Source organism: Neolamprologus multifasciatus, chromosome 2, assembly GCF_963576455.1.
Source record: "Neolamprologus multifasciatus chromosome 2, fNeoMul1.2, whole genome shotgun sequence".
Classification (NCBI taxonomy): domain Eukaryota; kingdom Metazoa; phylum Chordata; class Actinopteri; order Cichliformes; family Cichlidae; genus Neolamprologus; species Neolamprologus multifasciatus.
The window spans coordinates 19,881,219-19,902,202 of record NC_140440.1 but is presented as its reverse complement, the minus strand read 5'-3'; the positions used below and the strand labels follow the sequence as shown (position 1 = coordinate 19,902,202).

Sequence of the window (20,984 nt, the reverse complement as noted above, 5' to 3'; positions counted from 1 at the left end):
TTAAAAGATTCATTTCATGAACACAAACACATTCTGTTCAAGCTTGGTCCTAAAGGGCATGCTTTAATATTGTTTCTAAGGCACACAGGGCAGGGCAGTTAAGATCAATTACTAAGTTGCTGTGTGAATTCAAAAGTGTAGTCAAAACCCAATAAATTCTTCAATTTATCTCACACAGTCTTAAGTGCAGTCTTATGGTGCGATGTGGAGGCTGTGTATATGTACCCTAGACCCATGGTTTTCAAACTTTGGCTCTGATGCCCTTGGTGGGGCATTACAGGGGGAAGCATGAACATTTTTTGGCATCTAAGACAAGGTTTGAGAACCAGTGGGATAAACTATGCCTCTAATGCTCTTTAATGCCACATAAGTAACATGACATTAGCCTACTGTGTGTAGGCTCATTTTTAGCCAGCGGAGCTGATTCTGATACTGTCCTAAAACAGCAGGGAACCAAATGGAAATTTGAAGCCTAATATTTGCAAAACACACATTAAATATTAATTATCACTGATGCAATCCAGAGCTACACTGTTGCACTGTGGTTGATGAACTGCCCCATGTTTCTTGGGCAAACACACCTCCAGATGTTGCCACAGCCTCCATCAGCTGTTGCTTTACTGCTGTGACTTGTGAAAATGTACATGAAAATAATGTTTTCAAGCTCTTTTAGTGAGATTATAAACAAGATTTGATTTGATATGTCACCACTCACTGTGAAGTATTTTAAGGCTGCCTGAGAAATTGCCCTGCACCCCTCAACAACTCTGAACAATAAAATTAAATGCTAATTGTAAAGCTGTCGTTGAGACTGTTGGCTGTTAAGTTTCAAAGAGCTGAGACACTCAAACCATGAATGGCCCACTTTACTCAATGGCCCACTTTACTCAATGGCCCAATTTACAAGTTTACCTTATTAGCATTTTAAATAAAAATACATTTAGCATCTGTTGCAAGGTTGTTGGGTTCTGGTTTTGTTTTTTCCCTTACAGATTAAGAGCTGAAAATACAAATAAAATGTATGGCTCTGCCATTGTTCAGGATTGTTTAGGAGCTATTAATTTAGATTATTGACATATCACATGGGCACGGGAGGAAGCAAATACACACTTTACAAATTTGAACTTAATTTATTTACAAAAAAAGTAATACATTATAGGCAACTTTAAAAATCTGTACACTGTACATTCAAGGCTTTGAGAATTTTCCACCCTCAGTTGCAATTTATCCCCACTAGGTGGCTGTGCTGCTGTCAGCATGTCAGTCTCTGATCCACATCAAAACCAAGGCCTCCAAATGGGTGGGGAAGAGTTTGGTGCCAACACTTCCCTGTGTAGAAGGTTTGAGGGGGGTCTCATTGTGGTGAGAGGGGAGAGGCTGGAGTGAGGAACTGTGGGTGACAAGCTAAAGAAGGAGGTGTTGGAAGATGGAGGTGAAAGGCTGGGGGGGGAGGAGAAGTGAGAGGCAAATGACGCAAAAGAAGAGGTGGCATACATGGAGAAAGAAGGGCTGAGCCAGGGTGAAGGAGGAGGGCTCAGGTTGTCATGGCATGGCGTGGAACAAGCGAGAGGCTGAAATGGGGAATAAGACGGGAAAAGCAAAACGGGAGGATCTTCTTTGGAGTCGGATGAGCAAATGGTATCCACAGATGCTGCGTGCTGGTTGAAGTCTGGTTTCAGCTGCAGACCCTCTGCGTGATGTTTAAGCCCCTCAATCAGGCTTGTTCTCTGTGCCGGTGTTATCCTGTGCATGTAGCTGGTCAGCTGGGCCACACACACACGCTGAAAACTTGCACTCTCTCTGCCAAAGAGAGGAGGAGCATTGGACTCCGAGTGGCCACTGTCTGCCAAAGGAGCATGAGTATCCAATGAGTCTGCAGGATGCAAAAAGTCAGAGATGTGAGGGATAAACAAGTGGAACATGAATATGCTGGTTTTAGTTTGATTTTGCTTAACTAACCATTGCTCGGGCCCTTTTTATCAGTCCACTTTTGGAGATAGTCAACAGCCAAGTCCAGAATCTCTGCTTTCTCTATTTTTGGATTCTGCAGCCGCTGTTGATGATGGACAGGTCAAATCAAAAAACAAAGAAGAGGAGAAACCGTTTTTTCCCACTGCATTTATGGCTTACTTGCCAACTCATACACAGTTAAAACAAGGTTGTTCAGACATTACTCACTGGATCAGATGTGGCATTCATCAGCAGATGCCTCAGTTCAGCTAGACTTTGATTTATTCGATCTCTTCTCTTCTTTTCCACAACTGGCTTCAGAGTCTAGGAGAGAGGTCACGACAAAGCTTTGCTTTAGTGATGTGATGAAAGTTCAACACAACGAATGCTGACTTCACTGCTTTGCTGAAGCTAAGAAGCTACTTTTGTCCTCGTCTACCCAATTTAGAATAAGAACATTAGCTTACAGTGATAAAAAGTTTTCCTAATCCCAAAAAGAATCATGCAATATAACACAGAATAATGATACAGTTTCCTACCCTTTTCCTGCTCTTCCCATCATTCTGGGTTTGGTTTTGGAGTTTCCTGGTCATGTTGCAGTGCTCTATCCAAATGTCCTCCAGAGGTTTAAAGCCCCCTGCCTCCTACAGGGGGACTTATAAGTGCACCTCCTGCGACCTCTGATTGGCTGGCACGTGTGTGTGATGACACTGACCAGAGACTGGAGTGACTGTGGGAAAACTGAAACTTGAAACTGTTACCAACATGGTGACAATTAAAGACAATATGTTAAATCTGTGGCTAAACGTGTGGCCTATAGATAGATAGATAGATAGATAGATAGATAGATAGATAGATAGATAGATAGATAGATAGATAGATAGATAGATAGATAGATAGATAGATAGATAGATAGATAGATAGATAGATAGATAGATAGATAGATAGATAGATAGATAGATAGATAGATAGATAGATAGATAGATAGATAGAGATAGTTTGTTTTTTAATAAGGAAAGAGGTTTGGTTGCTCACAACACTTCCAAGAAGGTGCACTTGGTGAAGTGAGATCATGGGAAACATCCCATTCTCATGGGAACAGGGACAAAGTGAGAAAACGAGCAGCTACAAGGACTTTTGTGACGTGTGAGACATCAGCACGTTGCATGAAGTGATTTTTGTCCTTCCTCTTCTTTAAAGACCAAGTTAAGATGAAGGAGCAGGGCGCAAGTTAAAGATAGCCTCGTGTGTTGTCTGAGTTTGCAGCTATACGCACACAAGATAATCGTTAAAAACTAGATTTAAGCGCACAGTTGTAGATATGGGCCAAATGGGAGAAGGGCAAGTTGGTGTGCTGACGTGATGACGTGTGAAGATGATGATTATGACACCCAAGCGTTAAGTGTGTGCCGGTTTCTCCTTCGGGACAGTTGGTTGGGTGTTTGGACTTCACATAAACTCTTTCAAAATCAAACCACTTGTCGACCTCGCTCCACGTTCCCAAACCTGTCAGGTCCGACACCCCAGCCTCCTTTGTCACTGACACACACGAGGAGTCACCATATTAGAACTGAATGCTCCATTTCTCTGCTAGAAGGGCAGCATTTCAGACCAGTCAGCTTCCATCCCAGGTTTCACGGGCTCATTATTTATGGGGCGGGTCCACGTGGCTTAAATCCTGCACACATTAATGCTCGAGCGCACTCGGAGACCCAAACTGTGAGTTTACTTGTATTTGCATTCACAACTTGAACGCCTAATTCCTTTCTATATCTATATTCTATATCCTCATGCTGCAAATGGTGTATCTTACAGATCGAGTTTCTTTCCCGACTGCCATAGAAACCAGGGCTGATCCCCGGGCCCCCACTAATCGCCCTTTCTTTGATTTGAAACGGAAGTATCATTGCTTTTGAAAAGCCACTTAATCTCCTCTGGATCCCCGTGATCCGATCATCCCAGTGTTATCTCCACACTCTTTAGCCTATTATGAGGATCAGGGTGACCATAAATGCAGTGCACAGAGAGCTACACCAAACTAAAAGCGCAGTTAACGCCAACTTCACTCACTCTGCGTCATGTGAGAACACGCAGGCCGCACTGAAACAGTCGTTCAGCTCGATGATTTCACTATTTGTATTTCGATAGTTAAAAAATACGCCCGGGAAAGATTTTTTTTAAAGAAGGAAAAAACTGGGTCTCACCAGCATGACATGTTGGGAAAAAATACATCTGTTAATGTATAAAATGTTTAAGGCCAAACACATGAAACAAACAAGTTTAAAGAACAGCAAAAACATAACAGTGTGTGGAAGCGAGATGCCGTGAGGGCATCCATGTTTGTTATTCAGTAGAAAACTAGAAAAAGTAGATTTTTTTTCTTGGTGATGTTGATAATGATCATTACACCTGAGTGTAAAAATCAACTTCTAAAAAGTCTTGAGCCATTCCTCGTGGCTTTATGCTTCGCCTCTAGTGACTTTCTGTAGTGTTCAGGCTTTTGGCGTTTGTGTTTTTCTGGACATCGAATGTTTTTTCATATAAGATAAGATAAGATAAAACTTTATTAATCCATCGGGTGGGTTCCTCTGGGAAATTCGGTTTCCAAAAGCACAGCACCGACAGATATATTTTCAGTACCTGACCACTGTCTAAGCAATATCTTGGGGATTTTTTTGTTTTTGTTTGCTTGTTAAGACACTTAACATGCAAACATTCAAGCATTCAGAATGTGAATCATTCAAGCATAAAAGGCACCTACCGTAATGGAAGAACTCGAGCAAATAATCTATTTTATTTATTTTGTTTTAATATTTCTGTATTTATTTATTGTTACCAGCGGCCTCTATCTATGGGGCAAAAATGCCAAATTTAAGACACAATTTGACATGCATAAAAATGACTATTTTTTTGCACAAATAAGGGGATTCCCAAAGAGATTTTATTCGAAACATGGCGTGTGCACTTTGTCCTTGAAAAAAGAACAACTGAGGACAATCCACAGGTGGAGGACAAAAGAAGAACATGCAGGCCTAAAAACATATCACCAGCTAATGAAAGTATCAGTAATGAAAAGCACGTCCTTAAGAAACAAGGGAACAAAATCCTGACACAAGACCTGAGAAATGCCACTATTCCTTCAGCCATTCTTAAAGAAAGGAATTAAGGGGGGAGGCTGAGGTCTACCACACTACACACGAAAAATCAGCTCCGAAAAATCAAAGTCTGAATCTGGGGTAATGAATCCAACTTTACATTTTTGTTTAAATCGTCATCAGCATGTGGAGAGGAGGCCAAGAGAGACGACTGAGTGTATTTATGCAAATCGTGCGTTAAAAACAATAATCCTATAAATCGAGTGCCTGTTCAACGTATTCATTGGATCACCATTTTACTTTCCAAAAGAACAATTACACAACTGTTAATGGCATCGCGTTTGCTTTTTTGTTTGTTTTAAACGAGTCTCTTTGAGTGTTAGGTTTTTAAGGTATTCTGTGTCGGGGTACACAAGCAAAAAGGCAACATGAGGCTGATGAATTGATGAAGAAACGCACAAAAATAATTCAAAATAAAAATATGAATGAGGCAGTGTTTGGGCAAATACCGCTGATGTTTATTTTCAAGCATCAAGCAGGACGAGACAGAGTTCATCCTTTTGGGGAGCCGATCTAAAAGAAACTCTCCGAGTTAAATGCGTAAAAAAGGCAGGCCTCGTGTGTAGCTGTTTCACTCGTTCAAAAAGTTCCATTAAATCAATGAACATTTTTGATAAGAGTGCCTAAACAAAATCATTTAAAATTCAATGGAAGCAACGGCTGTATCGAACCACGTGACTCAGATTAATTCAGTTCTCTCGGGTGTCAAGAGGGGGCGTGACCGCGTGCACTGGGATCAACAAATTGCAACAAGGGCGCAAACTTGTGTCATTCGTTCGGTTTGGATCTGCAGCAACGAGGAGAGGCACGAGGCAAGCATGAAGGTTATATCTTCACCTGGAGCTCGAGGACAGAGGGTGAGTTATATCTCCGCAGACAGCAACACTTTGTGCAAAAAGCGCGATCTTCCTGTTTGCAGTCTAAAGTGTTTTACTTTTTCGCCCCCAAAGATTTCTAAACCTCAGATGGAGAAGCGCAGGCGGGAGCGCATCAACCACAGTCTGGAGACTCTGCGAGTTCTGATGCTGGAGAGCACCCACAATGAGGCACGTCTCTGCGTCGTGGTTTTAATTTCGATTGTTCATAATGTTTTTTTTTTTTGTTGTTGTTGTTGTTGTTGTTTATTTTTATATGCTGTTTGTGAGTGATTTGAGTAACGTGCATTCCCTTTAATGCAGAAACTAAAGAATCCGAAAGTGGAGAAGGCAGAGATTCTAGAGAGTTTGGTCGATTTCCTGAAGGCAGAGAAGGATGTACAGAAGGATCATCAGGCCTCAAAGAGGGCCCTGTCCGTGGAGCAGAGACCGGCCTGTGCCTGCCAGTCCAGCTACCATGACGGCATGAGGACCTGCCTGCTCAGGGTCAACCAGTTCATAGCCAGCAAGAGCCAGGAGGCAGGGGAGCCCAGCGGAGCGGCTGTTCGGGCTTCCTTTACGCTTCCAGAGATCCCCATGCACCCCACCACTCCCGGCCACATCCACCATCCTCGTGCTGCTCTGCCTCGTCATCCTCTGCCCTTCCATCACCCCCAGCTCTCTCACCACTACCTGACGGAGACGGCTGGCTTCCACGCTGACACCAGCAATCTGTCCCCCGCAGGTGTGGGGCACATCCCTGATCCCCTGTGGAGGCCCTGGCCTCAGTGATTCCAGCATCAAGATCGAGGCTTATGAGTCCATGTAACTACTGTACCTACTGTAACTATGCGAACAAAATGTATAAATGTGTATTTTTTAGGCTACTGCGCAGCCTGTATAACTCAAGTCAATTTCTATTACCTCGCACATGTACGAGTGTAATCAGTGATTTCTCTTTTTAAAACGTTGAGCCTCGCCTATATGCGCTGATATTTTTAATGTTTTTCCAAGTTTTTTTTTTTTTTTTCACATTTACGTATCAGTACGTAAAACATATATTTGTGCTGACAGGACGTGCGTAAAATTGCTTTCCCTGCTTTACTGTTGCTGAGGGTTTTGTTTTTGTTTTTCCCTCTTTTTTTGGCTCTAACGTGTGTATATATTTGAGCCACTGTGTGTGAGAAATAATTCATAAATGAGTTTGCTGAGTCTTCAATAAAGACACAGTTTGCTCAAACCTTCCAGAGTGACCTGTTGTATCGTGTGAACCTTTTAAAGCTGCTGCACTTGAAACGGGCACAGGATAGTTAACCACAACGATCGACAGTTGTGACATCCTTTGTGACGCTGATAGGCAGGCGAATCATCAGAGCAGTTTTTTTCGGGGGCAGAGGAGCAAACAATGGCGGCCATTCACACACTGTCCAGAGTCTAGACTCCTTCAGGGTGCGGCACCATCCAATCCACAAAATCCTCCCACGTCAAAGAAAAGAAAACTAAAAAGCAAAACCAGGTGTGAAATCTAACACACACACACACACATACATATATATATATATATATATATATATATATATATATATATATATATATATATATATATATATAAGGTGAATGTCTGGTTTAAATCTAATGCGTTTCTCTTTCAACAAATTTTATTGTGTTTTGCTCAAACAGAAGCCAGAAAAAAAAAAAAAAAATTAGATTTACATTTTTGCATTGAATCATTTCTAAGGCATACTAAAAACCTATAAAGAATTATCTAAATATGTTGATTTATCTGTTAAAGTGAGACCTTTTACCGGGTTTAAATTGACTCAGAGCCTCACTGAAATTGCTGTATTGTTTTATGGTTCAATACTTACCCTACATACAGATTACAGACTTTACAAACCAAAGTTATACAGCTTAACTACATGCAACATTTTTCTGCATGCTTGTGTAATGTAAAATAATGTAAGACTTTTAGATTATTCCTCTCGCAAATAAAATGCAAAAAAAATGCTTCTGAGGGGAAAGAAATGCAAAGTTAATTGTACAAGTTTTAGTGTAAACTGTAGAGATCCACAATTTTAGAATGAGCTTCAAAGCAGTTGCTACTAAAACCCTGTATGATAAAGACCTTTTAAAACTATTGGATTAGTGTTATTTCTATGTGAGGATCCTTGGGTTATTTTAGGATATTTGCAGTGATTTAGGGTAGGATGATAATGTATGCTGAAAATTATATATGTATTTGGTCCATGTTATCTAAAGTTTGAGCCCCCATTTATAAGATTTATATAATATAATGTTGGACCTTGTATTTGAGTTGATTTGTGATTTAAGAATAAACTTAAACTATTCCAAACTTCTTAATCTTATTCTGACAATTAAACACACATAGAATAAGTAAACTACTTAAAGTAAATACATTATATAAATACAAATATATAAAACTATATTAACTTTGGTCCAGATGGTAAAAAGGTCTGGTTGAGTAATGTAGGTTTGCCAGTTTTGTTGAGGTATATTTGATGCGGTCTGTTTCCACCAAAGACCTATACTTAGAACATGTACCAACAAGGTTCTGTAAAAGGAGCATGTTGGATATATTCAGCCAGTGTCTTGATGCATCTCCATCATTTAGATTTTGGGGATATTCAGCCAGCAAGTGTTTTGCTGTTGTTTGTGTCATCAAAGCCACTGAAAGGACAGCAACACGGACACTGTCTCTGGTGGTGAGGGGGCTGATATTTATTTAGCCTTGAGAAACTTTGACATCCACGTTCTGGGTTTTAGTGACATATTTGATGAAACTGTCTGAATAGGCTACCGCCAGGTGTGATCAGTGCGATAACAGCCTCGATTGTGTGATTATCTGCATTTGAATAAAAGATCCACTCAAAACTGGGAACTGCCCCCCATCAGCATTTCAATGCACGCTGGATGTGATAGGTCACAGCCCAACGCTTACCCGTCCTGGATAAAGTAGCGGTGATTGTCCTGCAATCATCCCCTTTTATTTGAAAATGTAACTGCTCTCGTTTTTCCTTCACATCGCTGAAATGTCTTAAGTTTACTGACATTTAAAAAAAAAATGACAGAGGACACAAATAAAAGAAGACATTTTAAAAAATGTATGTTTTTCTGTGTTTGTGCGTCAAAACTCATCCACAGCTTCAAGTTTATAGCGACTTGAAATATCGTGTGTCTCTTTAAGTCTCCTTATCATGAATCCTACAGGAATTCCTTCAAAGTGCGTTTGAAAACATCTATCAAAGGAGGTGTTAGTCCCGCTGCGCTGATCTCTGGACAGGATGCTCCTTTGTGCGCCTCTAAGCTTTAACCGCAAGAAGAAAAGCCCACACAAGACTAAGTAAATCAATTAAAGCTGAAATCAGATTAGGTTTCATTAGAGGGGCATCTGTCTAAATGAAGATCAAACAGGTCAACGGGAAACTTGGTTTTTTTTAAAGGCGCTGTGAAGTGGATAAGAATACAACCTATAAATCAGATACATTTGCTCAGAATGATGCCAGAGAGGACATGAAATTGAATTTTGTCCCAAAACAAATATCCCAAACTGTAGCATCGGAAAGTGTTTAACTAAACCTGCAGATCAGCAGCTGCTCCCGCCCGTGATGGTTTTACCACATTAGGGAGAACACAATAAACACGCCGTTTGCCCTCCACAACAAAGCATTTGACGCTCGCAGGAGACACAAGTCAGAGCCAGAAAATACAGCACAATGATTTAATAGCAGGTAAACAGACAGTTTTTATTGTCTGAAATCAATAAAAAACAAAAAAAACCAAAAAAAAACAAAAAACAAAGCAAAGTATCTCTCTCGTGTAGACCGACTAAATACCCGAACGTTCAGCTGGTTTCGGTCTGTCAGTGGCTCGGCTCTGGCTGTGTTTAAAGCATAATGCACCTCCAGGTGTTAATGGCTCAGCTGGAGCACTCGCGCTGGAGGTAACCGACTCGTGCACGAAGACACCTTCGTCGTCGCCTTTGTGTCGTAGTGCCAATTACCGCACGTCCTCGTGAGGTTAGCGTTGGCCAAGTTAAGGATACTCACAGCAGATGTGAAACATTTTAACGCAAACCGGTGATGCAGGAGTTTGAGCCCGTAAATGCGCTCGGCTTCGGCTGCAAAGCAGGGTTACAATTATACAGATTAGCGGCGAAATTCAGCAAAGAAACCGATTTACGTGCGACTTTTATAACATAATTGGTATTTCTTCTGTATGAACAGTTTTTAAAAGCTCAAAATCCGCTGGCTGTTCCGGACAAAAGTTTAGTCGCATATCTATATTAATTTAGAGTATATGTTTTTCCTTTAAACCCTCAGACAGGCTTCACTTCTTGACTATTAGTGAACTCCTCCGCTGGTGGTAAATGGAGAGAAACGCACATTCATTTAGTTGAACAAAGCAGCACCGCTGTGCTTTTTTCTCTGCTGTGGAAGAGGTCAGTGACTGGCCAACATCTGCTCTGGTGGCAACCAGCATGCCCCAGTAATTAAGGCAAATGTTCACAGAAACAAACACACAGAGTGCTGCACAGGCCTGGTGTGTAATTTGTCAGGATGCAGCACATGTCCTAAAGGTAAAATGGCCTCTAAAATGAAAACTAATGCAAAGGTGATGGTTCATGGAAAAAAAAAAAGGTTTATTCGTATCAAGAGAAAAGTCACAGTAATAACACTGCAAAGAAATGCCAAGAAACAAGCAGAGTGTCGCAGGTTTACATAATATTAACTACTGTGTGTAAGCGTGCGTGCAGCTACATCACTCCATCAGACTTTGCCCACAGCGAGGCCCTGGGCTTTCTGAAACTCCTGTTGTAAACTTGACAACACTTCTCGATGCTGTTCGGATGTCTTTTCCATGTCTTTCAGTAGCGTCTCATACCTCTGACTGCAAAAGGACAAAAAAAAGGAAACCACCGAGTTTTAAACACACACACAAATGAGGAATATTTAAATCCCATTCTTGTACACTGAACATCTGTAATTATTCAGGATTATAATACTTTAACATTTAATATCTCAAACCATTCAAACACAAAAAGAACGCTACCTTAAAATAAGTATTACAAGCCCACACACCCACATTTTTGCATTTCGTTGCCTTGTACTTGTGACAATGACAGTGACAATGACAAAGTTGAATTCTATTCTATTTTTATCTAGAATTGTACAAAAAATTTAACCCGTTTAAAAAGTACAAAATGGCAATAAAGTTGAATCAAGAAGTTAGTTTAGTACGTTTGCCTAAAGGACTCTCTTCTGCTATTATGTAATCTCAGTGAGGAGAAAAGACTGACACAGATCAAGCTCATGACTTCTCTCTACCTATGAAGGAGCACAGTGACACAGCTAAAGTCTGTTCTCATATCTACAATGGAGCCATCTGTAAGCTGCCTGCACAGTTCATTTTTAATGGGCAGGCATTGTTTCTGATTTTATGAGGTTCCAGTTGTCCCAAAGTACATTCACATATGAACTGTAGTGTTTACCAAAGTATTAGACATGTGGCTATAAAAAGGGTGGTCGCTATAGACACACACTTTGGAACAATAGAAAGTGTGTGATTATTGGAGCAATAATCAGCTGCCTCTCCAGTGAGTCCAGTGAAAAGACTCTGGTTTCACTGTCTTAAGGTGCAGACTGGAAATTGGCACAAAAGGAACCTCTGAGTCCACTGTATTTACTCTACAGCGAGGCAATAGTCATCCTAAACAGATTTGCTGACTCCCACCACATCCTGAACAAAACTAATTTCCCACGTGTGGGACTGATAAAGGTTATCTTATCTTATCGGAAAAGAAAAGAACTTGGACTTATCAGTTATTCCTTGAGCTTAATATGACTAAACGGCATGACAGCTGATTTCAGGAAGTCATGCATGTGTCCAAGACTGACTGCAAAGCAGCCTTTACAATAACACCTTGAATTACTGCTGCAGTGGGTGATGGCGCTGCTTGTCTTTTTACTTGTGTGCAATCACCAGTGAATCTGAGCTCTTGGACTTGACGGTAGTTTTTTTGTTTGTTTGTTTGTCTGTTTAAATTGAACTCTTTGAATGTCACAAATTCTGCAAAACTGATGAGTCTCAGTTATAGACCAGAGGAATTAATTTTCCCAAGAACCCGGGACTGTTGTGGAGGATTGCACCAATAAGCTGAACTCAGATGTGCTAAATATGAATTCAATATTAATTTTAACTTCTTTATAAGCAAAACAGTCCCAGCTTCTCATGTTCTCAAAAATCATTGCCCACCCCCGATATAGACGGTGTGCGCCCGCTCCACCTCTCCCCCATCATCACAACACCTACACTTAGTCAACTCACAGAGGGTGTTTTGAATCATAATTGATCCCCAGTGACCAAAACCTCATGTATTCCCATAGCACTGTGAAGGTGTCTTCACACATTGGTGTGGGTGAAATGGCTTACATTTCTCCGTTGATGTACTCCAGCCTTTTGGCTACTGTGGCTTTGGCCTCATCTAGGTCCTGCTTCACTAATACAGGACCAATGAGCTTATAAACGGTGTTTGAGCTGTCCAGCAGATCAAGCTCCTGGAAAGAGAAAATGAGATCTCGTGTTTACTACAGAACACAACACATACCGCAACATAGAAACAAATGGTCTGCCAATGGTGCTATCAGTGAATGAAATAGCAAATAAGCGATCATAGTTACCTCTTTAACAATGTTGTTCTCTGTCAGCTGCGTCTCGAGCTTCTGTCTGGCTGACATGCTCTTGCTAACCTCTGAACAATACACAGTTAGCTAATCAGGGGAGGAACTGGTTACATTTTAATTACAGCGAAAGTATTGTTGCTACTATAATTCAAATGAATACGGCAGTTATAACGACACACTTTAATGTATATCTACCTTTCCTAATATGGTCAGTTAGCTCAAAGCATCATGTCACACTAGGAGAAACCACGCAGGGCTAGCTAGCACCCACCTTTCTGCATCTGCGCGTATTTCTCCACTTCCACCTTCAGCTTCTTTTGAATGGCTTCTGCCATGTTTGTGTTTGTTTTAAATAGTACTGTCGAGTGAGTAAATGTTTCAAAGAGATTTAATAAGTTATGGATGATATGGCATATGAAAGCTCTATGCGAGCTAACCGGAAAGGGCAGAGGCTAGAGCGGATATTAGCTGATCCCTTCAAAGTAAGAGCACAAATGGGGAAGGGCCGTGTATTCGCGACCAATAAAGTAGTCAAGTTAAGCCATTCAGTCTGTGTATATTCGTGTATATTTATATATAACTTATTAATATGTATTTCCCTTAATATGTAATTTCCCACTTATTAATAGGGTGGTTTTTTTTACACCGCCATGTGTGCGGCTGTTTACGACACCGTTTTACGACACCGTATGCGCAGTTCATCTTCGCCTCGGTTCAAGATGGCTTCGTCGTTTTGGAAAGGTGTTGTCGGCATCGGACTCTTCTCCTTAGCTCATGCGGCTTTCTCAGCGGCACAACGTGAGTTTCATTGCACAGAGCGAAAGACACGTCTCTGTAGCTGTATTTAATGCAGACTGTCTCCGCTATCACCGGGTAGCTCGACAAAACGGCAGCTCGGGCCTTTTGGCTAGCTAACATCATGCTAGGTGGGCTCTGCTCCGCTTTGAATGGGGCGCAGTGGTTGCGATTGAAATCTTTTCCTTGCAGTGCAGCCCGAAAGAGTCAGTGCTAGTGGTAGACAGCCATTTAGAGTAATGGCATTTAAAGAGGATTTCTTTTGGAGCCCTTTTTAGAGTTGGCTAATTAGCACTGTTTGTGTGAGGTGTTCATTTTAACTGCATTAGCTCAAACATGTTTCTCCCATCAGATCGATCATACATGCGACTTACAGAGAAGGAGCACGAGACGCTACCAATTGATGTGAGTAACTTTTATCCTTACTTTCAGCCTTCTTCCTGATTTCAAAGACTTTCCTTTTTTTTTCTTTTTGTTTTACCAAGCGTTTTCCTTCCTTGTGTTTCCAGATTGTACTGCAGACTTTGTTGTCATTTATCATGACCTGTTACGGTATTGTCCACATCGCTGGAGAGTTCAAAGATATGGATGCTTCCTCAGAGCTGAAAAACAAGTAAGCTGACTTCACCTTGGCACACCTCCACTCCCTCGGCAGTGCAGTTGTTTTTTTGTCCTCTGTCACAGGGGAAGCTCATGGCTCACCACCTCAGCGACATTTATAGTAATATTACTGTGAAGCTGTTCACCTCGAATCCCACAGATGCAGCTTTACATCACACAGCTAGTGTGTTGAGAGCCTCCTATGACTGAAAACGTATTCAAAGCAAAACCAAAGAATGGGGCCTATACGTGAAAGTAAATGAAAGGTTGCTGGGTTGACAGAAGAACTTTGGGTCACAGTGTGACATTATTATAACTACAGCTGCAGGTGACAAGATGGTGTTTTGGCTGGAGCTTCACTCTGTTGTTCAGTGTTATGAACATTGACTACTTCAGCTGTTAGTGAAGGGAGGAGTCGTGTGCCTGTCTAGTATCATACTGTTGCAAATGACTAAAATTATTAATTCAATAATTTTTAGCATTGATTAATATGAGTCTTTGTGCTTAAACTGTAAGAACTGTGTAAGATTACAAACAAAACACACATTTCTGTAGTACATAGTGAAACACAGGAACTTTTCTGTCATTTATTTATTTATATATTCATTACTTTGGCATTGTATGTATGGCTGTAGGTAGGTGAGGTGTTTATCAATAGGAAAAGCTGTCAAATTCATGAAAATACTGTTAAGCCCAGGCTCTATACCCTTGTTTACATTTTTCAAAGGCATGGAGTGGGCCCGGTCTGAATCCTTGCCAGGCTGAATCTGGTACCTGGGCCTCATGTTTCCCATCCCTTCTTGATCACCTTTAATCCATCAGTGAGGTTTTATCAGATCAGATAAAAGAATCAATAAAGTGATTTGGAGGCAACTGCAGCAGCAACATTGTATAAACTAAGCAGTCGTACATAAGAATTAAAGAGATGTTTTAAAGAAGTAAGGCGGTAAGCAAGCCAAGCATAAGTGACTTGTTCATGTTGTGATATGCTAACTGGTTAGTTTAAGTGCTAAACCCAAAATATAGGCAAAGTTTTTACAGCGGGAGTGTAGCCACTTCTAGATTTAATAAGTGAACCCTGTAGATGCAAATCGGCAAGCAAAGCATCCCACATGAGAAATCACAGAATGAATGTTACACAGTTGATGCAATTCTCCCCTGAAACTTTCAATTTTACCTGAAAAATGTCTCATCTGATGACTGGACACTGAGTTGTCCACACGGCAACACTGATGATTCCAGTGGTTGTTAACATTGGTTTGTTTGTTTATTCTAACTCTGTATCAGGGACCATTGGGATGTAAACACACTTTTCTGTCCCTTCTCTTCTACAGGAGTGGATTATATAATTTAAAAAATGTAATCAATCTCCATAACTTCCTGCCTCTTGGTGCCAGTGTTTAAGACGTTTTTCTATTTTTTTTCTTTCCCCAGGACTTTTGACACTCTGAGGAACCACCCATCCTTCTACCTTTTCAATCACAGGGGTCGGGTGCTATTCCGCACACCAGAGGAGGAGCCCTCTTCTGTACGCAACCAACAAGCTCTGCCCAACCCCATACGGTTACGCAAGCTGGAGCATTTGCACTGAGACTGGCCTTTTCCTGTCTGTAACACGGTCATTGTCAGATAAGATTTGTTTTTGTTAGACAGAAGGAGGGAGAACGTGTCAGAATTCATCTTTCTCCTATTTAACTTTTCTTTATTTTTTTGTAAATAAACTAATAATGCTGTCTGAACATGCATCTCTGTCCATAACGTGGTTGCCACCATATTCAACACTGTCTGTGCCAACCCCTCAGTTTTTGTTTTTATTATTTCCAAGCAGACTTGTTTGTATATACAGTATGTAAACGCTTTGGAGTCTTAAAATACTGAGACATGTACCCCTTTGATCCCTTCTGAACTGAACTGGGATATTACTCACCTTTGTATATCTTTTGTATGAAGGGAATAACAAAGCCTGCTTTGGTTGCTGTTTCGTTTCAAACACACGTCAGCAACTGAAAACTTTGTCAACTAAAATGAGATTAATCTGTGGACTCTAATATTTGCTTTATTATTTCCAGGAAGCATAAATGATCTGTACACTCTGTATGTGAGTAAAATGGTTTTTAAGTCACAGGAAATGAGGTGAACACTGGGATGGGCGATATTAGAGCGCTATTATAATGAGACTGTGAACACTATAAGGCAGACTAGCCAGTACTGGTACATTAGAGTGGATTTTATTTCTCTTTTACATTTCGTCAATATTCAACAGATTGTTTTTAATTTAATAAAAGGCATACTGATTTTACAAAGTGTCCAGATCTCCTTTTTTGTTGTACTTGGGCTGGAATATTGCTTTTGTCAGACAAAACTAAGTGGACTATTTATTTTCCAGGTAATCTTTTTATGCAGGAAGAAGTTGGTAAGAAATGGTAAATGGTTGGTACGCATGGCTTTAACCCTCTGGGCTCTATCCTGGCCATTTGTGGCCACTTTTCTTTTTTCAACCATTTTTGTTCTGTTAATGCAAATGGAATGAAACTTTCCAAAGGTGTGTATTTTTTCAGATTTTTTAATTTTCAACATCAGCTCCTTAATAATGTCAATGATATTCACTATACACCAAATTGTTCCTCTTGACTCTATCGTGGCCATTTGTGGCCAGTTGAAACCCATTATAACCACCTTTTTTGATTCCTTGTTACTGGCAGTACTATATCATGCGATTTAGGTAAAATTGCTTTCATTCTAAACTCAACACATGAAAATTGTAGTTTTTAATGTTTTTTACCAAATTACATCTTTTGGCCAAGCAAGCAATTTCATGTAATATTCAGAGTTTCTAGTAGCGGCCTTTGATGGCTTATCACACTCCAATGGACCAATATAATGAAACAATTTTGACATAGGTTTGGTCTTAAGGATCTGATAGTTTGTGTTTGTGCATGACATTGCAGCACAAACATGTATTTGCAAGATAGACTGGAATAAATAATGACGCATCAAACATTACATAGGCTGCAGTGAATTCCTGTGGATGCAGGATATTGAGCTTTGAGGTTCCCAGTCAAACTTAGCTTTGAAGCACATGTGAAAAGCACTTTTACTCTTGTATTTTTCATAAAAAGAGACCATACCCAAAATATTAACTCTAGAAACAAAAACAAAAAAAAACCCAATCACAGGACATTTTGCAGAGTTCAAACCTGCAGCTGCAGCGCAAACAACAACAAACACTGTTTGTAAACGTGTCCTGGAGTTTATGCAGGTGCAGACGTTGCTACTGCTGTAAGTAAGCCTAACAGCTTCCAGACCATTTATTCTGGCAATATGGCAAGAAGGTCATCACTGCTTCAAGCACTGTCTGTATGATCTAGTCAGAGACAAAGGACAGCAGCAGTCCTCTGCCCTTGAAGAAAAGACATCTGCCCAAGATGAAGAAACTTCCTCTCCAGAAGATGAGGGGGCAATCTCCAAAGAGGCATCACCACTGATGATGAGTACTAGCCAGTGCCTGAATCCTCTTCTTTGGGGGAGGATTGGGGTGTTGGATGACAACGTTGGAAGTTCTCAGGAAATTAAAAAGGGAAAGGGGTTCAGACTCCAACTGACGGAGGAGCTCCTAGGACAACGTCTTTCCTTCGGGCACCTTGGCAGAGGAACCCCTCAGATGAAAACTGGCACAGGGGAAACAACCCAGAGCTTCCTCCCCAGCTCCTCCAGTTACAACAGAGGAAGTTTTTGTTGTCTGTCTTTGGCTTCACCAAAACTACCACGGCGATATCCCACATGCCAAAGCAACGGAGGAATGTGCTTCTTTTGACAGCAACACACAAGGAACCAGCAGTCATGATGGGGAATAAAGGATGCGTGAAAGCAAGAAGCAATCCTGGACTACAATAGGCACAAATGTTGCTTGGATAACTTAGAGAGGATGTTGGCACCTCGAGTTGTAGAAGGAAAACTAACTGATGGCTCTTCTCTCCAATTTCCTGGATGTCTTGGGAAACAATGTCTTTGTCCCGCCGGAAACAACTTCACTGAAGTGGGGGAGTCTTCTACAACCTACAAATGAAGAGTGATGCTGGGAGAGCTGGGACACATGCTGGTGACCTCAACAACTGCAAGACACCCTTGTCCCTGATTCTCAGCCACTTCTGCCATTGATCTCAAGATACAGTAGTCTGACCCAGAGTGTGACCCACACCCCACCAACGAAGTGAGAAGAATGTGCAAAAGGCGCACCTCCGGGATTGGAACAGCAGCCCCTTGCACCAGGTGTAGAAAGTGTGCCTACAAAAACCACTCTACTGTGGTTAGTACATCTTGCTGCTAATGAGGATGCACACTGAGGCACACACATACTGGAATATAAATTTTGATCATTTCATTGGTGATTTCAGGTGTTATTTGGTCATTAAATTGCCTTTCTGGCCACTAACACACCATTTGTGATTTTCTTTTTGGCCATTCATCTCTCCCCTCCCCCCCCCCCCCCCCCCAAAGAAAAAATAAGTAAATAAATAAATAAATAAAGTAAAAATAAATCATTGTTACAGTTACTGTTACTGACCTGCAATGATGATAAAAAATATTAGGTTTCACCATTCATATGCTAAAAAATGTGAACTTTATCACTATTTCCCCCCAAAAGCATAGCAATAATACATAATCTGACTGGTATTCAAAGCGTATAATATCTAAATTTGAATTATATTTTGGTTTTCATGACTAGGACTGGTGCTAATTTAAAAAATCAAGTCAATGAAAGTAGAAAAATGTTTTAATATATATGAATTTTATAGTATTTTGAAAACGTAAACAGGGGTGGCCATTTTTGGCCACGAACAAGCTGAGAGGGATTTTTTTTTGTTTTTCTGTCACTGCACAAAAAACCAAAGATACATAAAACTCATTGATACTTTTAATTATTGCTATGCATCTAACCTCCATCATGGTTAGAAAATAAATCAGTTTGCATGTATTATTTAGAAAAAAAATGGGGATTTTATGCTTTTATCCCTTTGTAAATCATTAAAATTATGTTATTTAACTGGTATTTAAAGGGTTAAAAGTCTGGATTTGAATTAAATTTTGGTCTTGATGAACAGCGCTGATACTAATCTAAAAAATCATGTCAAAAAAAGTGGAAATTTTTCTTAATATATATGAATTTTATAGCATTTTGTAAATGTAAACAGGGGGTGGCCATTTTTGGCCACGAACAAGCTGAGAGGAAGTTTTTATGTTTTTCTGTCACTGCACAAAAAAACAAAGATGCATAAAACTCATTGATACTTTTAATTATTGTTATACATCTAACCTCCACCATGGTTAGAAAGTAAATCAGATGGCATGTTTTATTTGGAAAAAATTGGGGTTTTGTGATTTTTTTCCATTTATGAGTTCCTAGGATTATTTGATTTAACTGGTATTTAAAGGGTTAAAATTATGAATTTGAATGAAATTTTGGTCTTGATGAACAGCACTGATGCTAATCTAAAAAATCATGTCAAAAAAAGTGGAAATTTTTCTTAATATATATGAATTTTATAGCATTTTGTAAATGTAAACAGGGGGTGGCCATTTTTGGCCACGAACAAGCTGAGAGGAAGTTTTTATGTTTTTCTGTCACTGCACAAAAAAACAAAGATGTATAAAAGTCATTGATACTGTTAATTATTGCTATACATCTAACCTCCATCATGGTTAGAAAGTAAATCAGATGGCATGTTTTATTTGGAAAAAAATTTGGGTTTTGTGATTTTTTCCATTTATGAGTTCCTAGGATTATGTGATCTAACTGGTATTTAAAGGGTTAAAATTCTGAATTTGAATGAAATTTTGATTTTCATGAACAGCACTGGTGCTAATCTAAAAGATCATGTCAAAAAAAGTGAGAATTTTTCTTAATATATATGAATTTTATAGCATTTTGTAAACGTAAACAAGGGGTGGCCATTTTTGGCCACGAACAAGCTGAGAGGAAGTTTTTATGTTTTTACTCTCCCTGCACAAAAATAACAATGCATTATAATCAATGTTGATGTGAATCAATTACATACCCCAGACTCTACTATTAATAATACAAGAAATTTCAGTAGCAATGCAATTATATAAAATTGCGAGATTTGAGGTTGTCTTCCAGCTAGTGCAGTGGACAAACAAACTGGTGTTTAAAGGGTTAAAAATGTAAAAAGTAATAATTATTTTATATTTATGAAAAGAACTGAAGTTACTTAAAAGCTTTATGCAGAAAAAATGGCAAAAAAACATAAAAATAATAAAAATTACAGACCTAATCTGTTGGTGGACACTTTTGGCCACGAACAAGCTGAAAGGGTAGTGATTTTGATCAAACCCAGAGGGTTAAAAGTTAAATCACTATAGTGACAGTCTGCAGAGCTGTGCTGTACCTGTGACCTTGGTGCAGGACTGCTGCATCACAAAAAAACCCTCCTGATCCAAAAAACCTGCAGCTGCTTATGATGGACACTAGGTGGCAGTCAAGGCTAAAGTTCCAGTCTGGGTTAAACTGGAGCAAACTAACAAACCATGTAGAACAGAAATGGAGAAAAAGTACATGTTAAATGCGTGTATTTAATGTGTATTTAATATAAAAACATAAGAATCAAGTAATTTAAAAATTGAGATTTGGGAGATGTACTGGTGCAATTTTCAAGAACAAGGGTGATGTGCAGAGCTGCACTAAGTACACAGGGATCAAGTTTATGAGCGGCATCATAAAGCTGGAGGTCATTTCAACCAAGTCTACATGCTTAAATTCGCGGAGTTGCTGATGTGTCATTGGCTCGCAAGACATCTCCAATAGCAAGCAGCTGAACAGGTGTGCCTAATAAAGTGGCTGCTGAGTGTAAATGCAATTCCAGCGTTTGCAGGCTTTTGTAAAATTACAATTTGTTGTAATCAATGACAAA

At 39.9% G+C, this 20,984-nt stretch overlaps 4 protein-coding genes across 4 annotated transcripts; 2 read left to right on the top strand and 2 right to left on the bottom strand.

Moving 5' to 3' along the window:
- Positions 1-1,153: 1,153 nt before the first annotated feature.
- her11 (hairy-related 11) lies at positions 1,154-2,664 on the bottom strand. Its single transcript, XM_085173053.1, has 4 exons — positions 2,490-2,664; positions 2,179-2,274; positions 1,960-2,053; positions 1,154-1,873 (listed from the first exon to the last, which is right to left on the bottom strand). The coding sequence occupies exons 1-4, from the start codon at positions 2,541-2,543 to the stop codon at positions 1,278-1,280; spliced, it is 840 nt and encodes a 279-aa protein (XP_085029179.1). The 5' UTR covers positions 2,544-2,664; the 3' UTR covers positions 1,154-1,277.
- Positions 2,665-5,923: 3,259 nt separating this feature from the next.
- On the top strand, positions 5,924-7,483 carry her5 (hairy-related 5). Its single transcript, XM_085135418.1, has 2 exons — positions 5,924-6,151; positions 6,284-7,483. Exons 1-2 carry the CDS (start codon positions 5,924-5,926, stop codon positions 6,749-6,751), a joined length of 696 nt encoding a protein of 231 aa, XP_084991544.1. The 3' UTR covers positions 6,752-7,483.
- Positions 7,484-9,788: 2,305 nt separating this feature from the next.
- pfdn6 (prefoldin subunit 6) lies at positions 9,789-13,138 on the bottom strand. The gene is made up of 4 exons (XM_085176042.1): positions 12,932-13,138; positions 12,658-12,728; positions 12,410-12,534; positions 9,789-10,867 (listed from the first exon to the last, which is right to left on the bottom strand). Exons 1-4 carry the CDS (start codon positions 12,993-12,995, stop codon positions 10,747-10,749), a joined length of 381 nt encoding a protein of 126 aa, XP_085032168.1. The 5' UTR covers positions 12,996-13,138; the 3' UTR covers positions 9,789-10,746.
- A 173-nt stretch (positions 13,139-13,311) lies between these two features.
- On the top strand, positions 13,312-16,103 carry mmgt1 (membrane magnesium transporter 1). Its single transcript, XM_085176032.1, has 4 exons — positions 13,312-13,458; positions 13,808-13,860; positions 13,965-14,068; positions 15,490-16,103. The coding sequence occupies exons 1-4, from the start codon at positions 13,350-13,352 to the stop codon at positions 15,644-15,646; spliced, it is 423 nt and encodes a 140-aa protein (XP_085032158.1). The 5' UTR covers positions 13,312-13,349; the 3' UTR covers positions 15,647-16,103.
- The last annotated feature ends 4,881 nt before the right edge of the window (positions 16,104-20,984 follow it).